General features: G+C 42.5%; 1 protein-coding gene across 4 annotated transcripts in view; it reads left to right on the forward strand.

The window, feature by feature from the left end:
* The window catches only part of LOC139583618 (methionine synthase reductase-like), a 46,764-nt gene extending 35,439 nt beyond the window's left edge, over positions 1-11,325 (forward strand). For all 4 annotated transcript variants that reach the window (XM_071414893.1, XM_071414891.1, XM_071414892.1 and 1 more), the window contains exons 14-15: positions 10,423-10,608; positions 10,729-11,325. In XM_071414893.1, the coding sequence (XP_071270994.1) occupies positions 10,423-10,608; positions 10,729-10,873 (331 nt within the window). In that variant the 3' untranslated portion in view covers positions 10,874-11,325. The remainder of the gene's footprint in view (positions 1-10,422; positions 10,609-10,728) is intronic.
* The last annotated feature ends 203 nt before the right edge of the window (positions 11,326-11,528 follow it).

Here is an 11,528-nt window from a genome sequence, read left to right on the forward strand (position 1 = left end):
GGGTCGTTGTCATGCTGGAAGACCCAGCCACGACCCATCATCAATGCTCTTACTGAGGGAAGGAGGTTGTTGGCTAAGATCTCGCAATACATGGCCCCATCCATCCTCCCCTCAATACGGTGCAGTCGTCCTGTCCCCTTTGCAGAAAAGCATCCCCAAAGAATGATGTTTCCACCTCCATGCTTCACGGTTGGGATGGTGTTCTTAGGGTTGTACTCATCCTTCTTCTTTCTCCAAACACGGCGAGTGGAGTTTAGACCAAAAAGCTCTATTTTTGAATCATCAGACCACATGACCTTCTCCCATTCCTCCTCTGGATCATCCAGATGGTCATTGGCAAACTTCAGACGGGCCTGGACATGCGCCTGCTTGAGCAGGGGGACCTTGTGTGCGCTGCAGGATTTTAATCCATGACGGCGTAGTGTGTTACTAATGGTTTTCTTTGAGACTGTGGTCCCAGCTCTCTTCAGGTCATTGACCAGGTCCTGCCGTGTAGTTCTGGGCTGATCCCTCACCTTCCTCATGATCATTGATGCCCCACGAGGTGAGATCTTGCATGGAGCCCCAGACCGAGGGTGATTGACCATCATCTTGAACTTCTTCTATTTTCTTCTATTTTCTAATAATTGCGCCAACAGTTGTTGCCTTCTCACCAAGCTGCTTGCCTATTGTCCTGTAGCCCATCCCAGCCTTGTGCAGGTCTACAATTTTATCCCTGATGTCCTTACACAGCTCTCTGGTTTTGGCCATTGTGGAGAGGTTGGAGTCTGTTTGATTGATTGTGTGGACAGATGTCTTTTATACAGGTAACGAGTTCAAACAGGTGCAGTTAATACAGGTAATGAGTGGAGAACAGGAGGGCTTCTTAAAGAAAAACTAACAGGTCTGTGAGAGCCGGAATTCTTACTGGTTGGTAGGTGATCAAATACTTATGTCATGCAATAAAATGCAAATGAATTACTTAAAAATCATACAATGTGATTTTCTGGATTTTTGTTTTAGATTCCGTCTCTCACAGTTGAAGTGTACCTATGATAAAAATTACAGACCTCTACATGCTTTGTAAGTAGGAAAACCTGCAAAATCGGCAGTGTATCAAATACTTGTTCTCCCCACTGTATATATATATATATATATATATATTTAAATATATATATATTTTTTACTAAATACGTTGGTGGGCCAAAATAAATCACTCACGGGCCAGTTTTGCCCCACGGGCCGCCTGTTCCAGACCCCTACTGTATGGGCTACTGAGCAACACTGGTACGTACACAGGGACGGCGGAGCTTTTAGCTGGGATGGGGCATATCGTTGGATGGAGGGTATATTTTACACTGTAGTGTTACAAAGCTCACACACCCATAAAGAGAAATACAGTAGATATGACACTAGATCAAATACAATTTTATTGGTCACATACAGTGGGGCAAAAAAGTATTTAGTCAGCCACCAATTGTGCAAGTTCTCCCACTTAAAAAGATGAGAGAGGCCTGTAATTTTCATCATAGGTACACTTCAACTATGACAGACAAAATGAGAAAAAAAATCCAGAAAATCACATTGTAGGATTTTTTATGAATTTATTTGCAAATTATGGTGGAAAATAAGTATTTGGTCACCTACAAACAAGCAAGATTTCTGGCTCTCACAGACCTGTAACTTCTTTAAGAGGCTCATCTGTCCTCCACTCGTTACCTGTATTAATGGCACCTGTTTGAACTTGTTATCAGTATAAAAGACACCTGTCCACAACCTCAAACAGTCACACTCCAAACTCCACTATGGCCAAGACCAAAGAGCTGTCAAAGGACACCAGAAACAAAATTGTAGACCTGCACCAGGCTGGGAAGACTGAATCTGCAATAGGTAAGTAGCTTGGTTTGAAGAAATAAACTGTGGGAGCAATTATTAGGAAATGGAAGACATACAAGACCACTGATAATCTCCCTCGATCTGGGGCTCCACGCAAGATCTCACCCCGTGGGGTCAAAATGATCACAAGAACGGTGAGCAAAAATCCCAGAACCACACGGGGGGACCTAGTGAATGACCTGCAGAGAGCTGGGGCCAAAGTAACAAAGCCTACCATCAGTAACACACTACGTCGCCAGGGACTCAAATCCTGCAGTGCCAGAAGTGTCCCCCTGCTTAAGCCAGTACATGTCCAGGCCCGTCTGAAGTTTGCTAGAGAGCATTTGGATGATCCAGAAGAAGATCGGGAGAATGTCATATGGTCAGATGAAACCAAAATAGAACTTTTTGGTAAAAACTCAACTCGTCGTGTTTGGAGGACAAAGAATGCTGAGTTGCATCCAAAGAACACCATACCTACTGTGAAGCATGGGGGTGGAAACATCATGCTTTGGGGCTGTTTTTCTGCAAAGGGACCAGGAAGACTGATCCGTGTAAAGGAAAGAATGAATGGGGCCATGTATCGTGAGATTTTGAGTGAAAACCTCCTTCCATCAGCAAGGGCATTGAAGATGGAACGTGGCTGGGTCTTTCAGCATGACAATAATCCCAAACACACCACCCTAGCAACGAAGGAGTGGCTTCGTAAGAAGCATTTCAAGGTCCTGGAGTGGCCTAGCCAGTCTCCAGATCTCAACTCCATAGAAAATCTTTGGAGGGAGTTGAAAGTCCGTGTTGCCCAGCAACAGCCCCAAAACATCACTGCTCTAGAGGAGATCTGCATGGAGGAATGGGCCAAAATACCAGCAACAGTGTGTGAACACCTTGTGAAGACTTACAGAAAACGTTTGACCTCTGTCATTGCCAACAAAGGGTATATAACAAAGTATTGAGAAACTTTTGTAGGTGACCAAATACTTATTTTCCACCATAATTTGCAAATAAATTCATTAAAAATCCTACAATGTGATTTTCTGGATTTCTTTTTCTCATTTTGTCTGTCATAGTTGAAGTGTACCTATGATGAAAATTACAGGCCTCTCTCATCTTTTTAAGTGGGAGAACTTGCACAATTGGTGGCTGACTAAATACTTTTTTGCCCCACTGTACAGTTGAAGTCGGAAGTTTACATACACCTTAGCCAAATACATTTAAACTCAGTTTTTCCCAATTCCTGACATTTAATCCAAGTATAAATTCCCTGTCTTAGGTCAGTTAGGATCACCACTTTATTTTAAGAATGTGAATAGTCAGAATAATAGTAGAGAGAAGGATTTATTTCAGCTTTTATTTCTTTCATTACATTTCCAGTGGGTCAGAAGTTTACATACACTCAATTAGTATTTGGTAGCATTGCCTTAAAATTGTTTAACTTGGGTCAAACGTTTCGGGTAGCCATCCACAAGCTTCCCACAATAAGTTGGGTGAATTTTGGCCCATTCCTCCTGACAGAGCTGGTGTAACTGAGTCAGGTTTGTAGGCCTCCATGCTCGCACACGCTTTTTAAGTTCAGTTTCAGTTGGAAGTATGCTTGGGGTCATTGTTCATTTGGAAGACCCATTTGCGACCAAGCTTTAACTTCCTGACTGATGTCTTGAGATGTTGCTTCAATATATCCAAATAATTTTCCATCCTCATCTATTTTGTGAAGTACACCAGTCCTTCCTGCAGTAAATCACCCCCACAACATGATGCTGCCACCCCCGTGCTTCACGGTTGGGATGGTGTTCTTCGGCTTGCAAGCCTCCCCCTTTTTCCTCCAAACATAACGATGGTCATTATGGCCAAACAGTTCTATTTTTGTTTCATCAGACCAGAGGACATTTCTCCAAAAAGTACGATCTCTGTCCCTATGTGCAGTTGCAAACCATAGTCTGGCTATTTTATAACGGTTTTGGAGCAGTGGCTTCTTCCTTGCTGAGCGGCCTTTCAGGTTATGTCGATATAGGAATCGTTTTACTGTGGATATAGATACTTTTGTGCCTGTTTCCTCCAGCATCTTCACACGGTCCTTTGCTGTTGTTCTGGGATTGATTTGCACTTTTCGCACCAAAGTACGTTCATCTCTAGGAGACAGAACACGTCTCCTTCCTGAGCGGTATGACGGCTGCGTGGTCCCATGGTGTTTATACTTGCGTACTATTGTTTGTACAGATGAACGTGGTACCTTCAGGCGTTTGTAAATTGCTCCCAAGGATGAACCAGACTTGTGGAGGTCTACATTTTTTTTTCTGAGGTCTTGGCTGATTTCCTTAGATTTTTCCCATGATGTCAAGCAAAGAGGCACTGAGTTTGAAGGTAGGCCTTGAAATACATCCACAGATACACCTCCAATTGACTCAAATAGTGTTAATTAGCAGAAGCATCTAAAGCCATGACATAATTTTCTGGAATTTTCCAAGTTGTTTAAAGTCACAGTGAACTTAGTGTATGTAAACTTCTGACCCACTGGAATTGTGATACAGTGAATTATAAGTGATATAATCTGTCTGTAAACAATTGTTGGAAAAATTACTTGTGTCATGCACAAAGTAGATGTCCTAACCGACTTGCCAAAACTATAGTTTGTTAACAAGAAATTTGTGAAGTGGTTGAATAACGAGTTTTAATGACTCCAACCTAAGTGTATGTAAACTTCCGACTTCAACTGTATTTAGCAGATCTTATTGTGGGTGTAGCGAAATGCTTGTGTTCCTAGCTCCAACAGTGCAGTAGTATCTAAAACAATTTACAACAATACACAAACATCTAAAAGTAAAATAATTGAATTCAGAAATATATAAATATTAGATTGCGCAATGTCAGTGGCATTGAATAAAATACAGAAGAATAGAATACTGTATATACATATGAGGTATGTAAACCTTATTTAAACATTATTAAAGTGACCAGTGAATCCATGTCTATGTACATAGGGCAGCAGCCTCTAAGGTGCAGGGTTGCGTAACCGGGTGTAATCCTGCTAGTGATGGCCGTTTAACAGTCTGATGGCCTTGAGATAGAAGCTGTTTTTCAGTCTCTCGGTTCTAGCTTTGATGCACCTGTACTGACCTTGCCGTCTGGATGATAGGGGAGTGAACAGGCCGTGGCTCGGGTGGTTGATGTCCTTGATGATCTTTTTGGCCTTCCTGTGACATCGGGTGCTTTAAGTGTCCTGGAGGGCAGGTCATTTGACCCCGGTGATGCGTTGGACAGACCGCACCACCCTCTGGAGAGCCCTGCGGTTGTGGGTGGTGCAGTTGTCGTACCAGGCGGTGATACAGCCCGACAGGATGCTCTCAATTGTGCATCTGTAAAAGTTTGTGGGTCTTTGGGGCCAAACCAAATTTCTTCAGCCTTCTTCACCACACTGTCTGTGTGGGTGGACCATTTCAGATCGTCAGTGATGTGTACGCTGAGGAACTTTAAGCTTTCCACCTTTTCCACTCTGGTCCCGTTGATGTGGATAGGGGCATGCTCCCTCCCTCCATCCGTTTCCTGAAGTCCACAATCGGCTCTTTTTGTTTTGTTGACGTTGAGTGAGAGTTTATTTTCCTGGCGCCACTCTCCTAGGGCCCTCACCTCCTCCCTGTAGTCTGTCTCGTCATTGCTGGTAATCAGGCCTACTACTGTTGTGTCGTATGCAAACTTGATGATTGAGTTGATTGAGTTGGAGGCATGTGTGGCCACGAAGTCAAGGGTGAACAGGGAGTACAGGAGGGGGCAGAGCATCTACCCTTGTGGGCCCCCTGTGTTGAGAATCAGCGAAGTGGTGGTGTTGGTTCCTACCTTCACCACCTAGGGGCGGTCCATTAGGAAGTCCAGGACCCAGTTGCACAGTGCGAGGTTCAGACCCAGGGCCCCGAGCTTGGAGGGTACTATGGTGTTGAATGCTGCGCTATAGTCAGTGAGGTATTCCTCTTGTCCAGATGGGATAGGGCAGTGTGCAGTGCAATGGCGATTGCGTCGTCTGTGGATCTATGAGGGTGTGATATGCTCCTTGACTCGTCTCTCAAAGCACTTCATGATGACAGAAGTGAGTGCTATGGGGCGATCGTCATTTAGTTCAGTTACCTTCGCTTTCTTGGGTACAGGAACAATGGTGGACATCTTGAAGCAAGTGGGGACAGCAGACTGGGATAGGGAAAGAATGAATATGTCCGTAAACATTCTAGCCAGCTGGTCTGCGCATGCTCTGAGGATCCGGCTAGGGATGCCATCTGGGCCGGCAACCTTGCGAGGGTTAACACGTTTTAAATGTCTTACTCACGTCGGCCTCAGGGAAGGAGAGCCCACAGTCTTTGGTAGCGGGCCGCGTCAGTGGCACTGTGTTATCCTCAAAGCGGGCGAAGAAGGTGTTTAGCTTGTCTGGAAGCAAGATGTCGGTGTCCGGCACGTGGCTGGTTTTCCCTTTTTAGTCCGTGATTGTCTGTAGACCCTGCCACTTACGTCTCATGACTGAACTGTTGAATTGCAACTCCACTTTGTCTCTGTACTGTGACTATAACCAAAGATAATTATCTTGGGAGGTAATACGGTTGGCATTTGATTGAGGTATTCTAGTTCCTTGTCTAGTTTTGAGTTTCTGTGTGTTATTATAATCACACCATGAGTAGTTAATCATGAAACATACACCCCCGCCTTTCTTCTTCCCGGAGAGTTCTTTATTCCTGTCTGCGCGATGTACTGAGAACCCAGATGGCTGTATAGATGGGGACAGTATATCCCGAGAGAGCCATGTTTCCGTGAAACAGAGTATGTTACAATCCCTGATGTCTTTCTGGAAGAAGATCCTCGCCCTGAGCTCGTCTACTTTATTATCCAGAGACTGAACGTTAGCGAGTAATATACTCTGGAGCAGTGCATGGTGTGCACGCCTCCTGAGTCGGACTAGAAGTCCACTCAGAATACCTCTTCCCCGCCGGTGGTGTTTGGAGCAGCCTCTGGAATAAGTTAAATTGCCCTGGGGGTACAAACAAGGATCCAATTCGGGAAAGTCGTATTCCTGGTCGTAATGCTGGTGAGTCACCGGTGCTCTGATATCCAAAAGTTCTTTCCGGATTTATGTAATAACACAAAAAAAATTCTGGGCTAATAATGTGAGAAATAACACACAAAAAAACAAAATACTACAAAGTTGCTTAGGAGCTAGAAACAGACCTGCCGTATCTGTCGGCACCATCTTACTTTAAATCGATTCAATTGCAGTTCCAAAGACTTGAAACCATTTTTATTTCAAACCAAACTTACTTAACAGAGAATGCAAATCTACCAAGCTTTCCTCAAATGACTCATAACACTACCAACACAAGGCCATGTGAAGGTCAGTGCACCAATCAAAGCTGTCTTCTGACTAGATCACAAAATGGTGCATTTTTCGCAGAAATCATGAAAGAACAGGTCAAAGAAAAATCGCCTTCTATCTCTTTTTTAAAAACATCCTCACAGCCAGGTATCCTGGGCTGATGGGTGTTTGTTCACAACGTGGGTCTCTCTATCTGGGGCAATTCAAAATGGAGGCCCCCCCGTGAAGACTGAATCGATTTAACATGTGCTAATGAGCATGAAACAGCTGTATCAATCAAATCCAAATGCTACATTTTTGGTAAGACGTAAGCAATATTTTTCTTGCACTGTAGGAAGGCACATTTGGATTCATGTTATGTATGAAACTGTATGTTTACTGTGTGAATGACCCATGTCAGCATCATATTTCAAACATGTTCTCTTGCAGCATGATAAAATCATTATATTAATCTTTACTCCAGAAACAAAACAGCCTGCAATGTTTCACATTGTTCTTTATTATTAATATTATTATTACTCTTATTGACCTAACCCGACTAGCCATCAGTGGGGGTCTGAAATGTGAACTGATAGAAAAAATGAAGTGTTCCCTTTGATGCTAAATATATCCTGTGTTCCTAGGCTAAACCCTGACATCTTCGGTGTGACATTATAGAGTAAAGTTCATTCCAGAATGTTCTTTTAAAAGCAAACAGGCTCTGGGATCAGCCTAATCAACCCCAACATTTAACATCTGTGTTAGAGGTTGACACCAATCTGACCTCCAGTCTGTTACGCGCAACCAGACACTCGGACCCCCTGCAGTTTGCACTCATTTTCTCCCTTTCCCTCCCACCCTCCCTCTCTCGTTCCCTCCTCGTACACTCCCTCCCTCTTCATGGATTGTGATTTCACTGCTGAGGGAAATGGGGTTACTGGGCTCTTGTTCAGGGCCATTAAGGGCCAGAGTCCCACAACCGGACCAGGGCTGTTTTCTCTGTCAATACACACCAGGGTTTGACTGAGGCCAATGAGAAGAGCATGGCGCAGTGGGGTGTGGGTGGGACCCCTGGTACCAGGATGTTAACCGTTCAAACAGAAATTAAAGTTGCATGATATTGCCTGACATTCAACAGAATAGAGGGGTAAGGAGAGAGAGAGAGAGGAATTGGAAATGGCAATGCTGTATGTCTCTCATGAAAGTCTTATACAGTCAGGTCCAAAAACTGTTGACACCCCTGATAAAGATGAGTAAAAAAAGACTATATAAAATAAATACAAATACTGAGCTATATTGTATGCTAAAAAAGGAGGAAATTATATGTTATACTAAGAGAAAGAGATTTTGTATAACAAGTACTTTTTTTCTCAAAAAGATAGTTGTCAAAATGATTGGCACCCCTAAAGATTCTTATAAATATAAACAAACAATTAAATCTCCATTAACATTCTACTTTTTTAAGTTGACCTCAGTATAATAAACTGTATTGTGACCTTCCATGGCTTCCTGTTTCACTGGGGTATAAAAATGAGGTAATTCGCATGTCAAATCTTTGTCATCAAATATGGAACAGTGGTAGACTTTCCTGGTATTGGACCCATGTGGATCTTGTCCCCACGCCCAAGGAGGAAGATATTTTGTGAGACAAAGTAAATTATAATGGCCAAAGTTGGAGAATTACAGAATTTGTATTTTATGCAGTCATTTTTTGCTCATCTTTATCAAGGGTTCCAATCATTTTGGACCTGACTGTATATCTGCAGAGAATATGTTGTCATGCTTTCCCCCCTAGACTTTTCTGTTAGTCAATGCCTCACGTTAAAGGGTCAGTGTTCATTGTTTTTATTTGAAAACCAGGAAGTGAACCCTCATCACTGCTCAGTTGATACCTTAGGTGACACACGGGGCAGTCTAGGACACACGCCCTCTTCTTTCTCTTTTTTTCTTCCCTCCTGTTTTTTCTCTTGTTATTCTAGTGCAGGAATTATCAACTAGATTCAGCCTCGGGATGATTTTTTTCTTGAGCGGATGGTCAAGGGGCCGGTACATAATTACAAATAATTTGTAGAGTGCAAATTGACACCAAGAAGCCCAAACAGATATAATATTTGACTAAAACTTTATAATTTCAAACCTTGCTTACATTTGGATATGATCACGTCTCTCTATTATGCATGGGAAATACTTGAGAACAAATTTCCAAAATTAAAATCACTTGGAGCTGATTTCCTGGTGTTTTAACTTTTTTTTTTAATGTCCAACAATGAAAATTCACCCCCAAAAATCTCTCTCTTTTTTTTGCTCAGAAAACTTGGGGCGCCAAATAAAACCATCGCGGGCCAAATTCAGCTAGCGGGCCGCCAGTTAAAGAACCCTGTTCTTGCGTTTAACATACTTGGTAATCTAGGGATTTATTTGCAGGGCTGTCAGAGGTAAAAAAATATAATAATAATAATTGTTTGTAATGAGTCATCCAGATTAACATGGTAATGGGGTTGTTGCAGCAACAACACATAACATTTAACCCAATGAAGGTGAACGAGAAAGAAGGAACGAGCTAAATGGAAAATAACAACAATAAATCTCCTTTGCTCTACTCTCCTGCAGTATTTACTGCATTTTTACTCATTCTAGTCATGGTCTCCTTATTTTATTAAAAGTAGCTTTTAAAAGTCTCCTGGCTACTGCAAAACGATCTTCACCAGAGTTCCTTTAACCAGACCACATATGTTGTCCAGTCTGCCTGTCTGTCTACTCTCTATCCTCTCAACCTTGCTAAGGTTCTTCACCGGCTCAGAAAACTCAGTAGACCTTACTGTTGCTACCTACCCAAGGCCCTATTAAAAAACATATTGAGATGGAACACACACAGTGTTGTGGCAAGGATAGGTGGATTGATTGTAAAAATATGCTTATAAGAGGGCCTCGACCTTGCTTATGAAATCCATATTTGACCATTTATCTTCCATTAAATAAGACATATCGGTGGCCTGTGGTTTTTATACGTAGGCTTGTACACACGGCTGGGATGGAACTTTATTGAGCTTGACTGTTTTTTGTCTATTTTGGAAATGAAAACTGTTTTCATGCCCTGAACTAACTCTCTTTTTCTTCTCCTCTTGCGCTTCTCTTATTCTTCTCTGTTCTCTTGCTCTCTCCTCTTTCTCTCTCTCTCTCTCTTTTCTCCTCTTTCTTCTCTTCTCTTCTTGCTCTCGCTCACACTTCTTTATTTTTTCCTCCAGAGAGGAGCTGCAGGGGTTTGTGGGTAAAGGAACCCTGACCCATCTGAAAGTGTGTTTCTCGCGAGACACTCAGATGGGGACAGAGACCAAGACAGGAACTAGATACGTCCAACACAACCTGCTCCTCCATGCCAAAGACATCATCAACCTCCTCCTCAAAGAGAATGGATACCTCTACGTCTGCGGGTGAGCTTAGCTTTGATGGTGGTGATGAAGATGTCAATAGGAAAACCATGGAATAGTCTGGTTCATTATTTTAGTGGCTGTGGATCTGGATTTACTGACTTAATTACTTTGCTCCCACAGTGATGCTAAGAACATGGCTAAAGACGTGAACGAAACCCTGATACAGATGGTATCAGCAGAGCTTCAGCTGGATAAACTAGATGCCATGAAGAGATTGGCTGGACTCAGGGAGGAGAAACACTATTTACAGGACATATGGTGCTGAGTGAATGAATCTTCAACATATCTTATGTCACAGACCGAAAAGATCCATATATAATTTTAGTGGGCCATTCATTTCTTTTAAGCAACACAAACTGACCACATGGATTGGGTTACATGTTGTTCCTCTTGCCTCATAGCACCTGACCATAAACTTCATAAACTGACCATAGAAGATTGAGTTTCAAGTACTGTAGTTGTTTTATAGTGGAATTATGCAAGACTAACACACTGCCTGTTCAGCTTACTCCTCATCCTACTTCACATTTTTGTCTTCCAATACTTTTTTGCTGTGTGCAAAAATGTGTCCAAAATACAAAAGGTGTGTTTGCTTGAAAAGGTTTAAAGGTCTCTGATGTATTTCTTATGCTCACTGTATGATGATAATGAGTGATATGGTGGGTGAAACTTATCTTGGCACGCGTACAAGACGAGATTAAACCCATTCAGAGATAACGATCAAAGGTAATGCATTTTGATTGATATGGGATGATTGTGTTTTAATTTGAGAATAATTCAATTGTTGAAGGTGACTTTCCTCACTAGATGAAGCTGTAGTCGGCGGTTAGTTAATTGAAGGATTTTCGCTATGGGCCTTCCACCGTACCCTAGAGAGACTTCTCAGAATTACATCTTCAGACACTGCTAGTCTTTTTATA

The sequence above is a fragment of the Salvelinus alpinus genome, chromosome 8, assembly GCF_045679555.1.
Source record: "Salvelinus alpinus chromosome 8, SLU_Salpinus.1, whole genome shotgun sequence".
Taxonomy (NCBI): domain Eukaryota; kingdom Metazoa; phylum Chordata; class Actinopteri; order Salmoniformes; family Salmonidae; genus Salvelinus; species Salvelinus alpinus.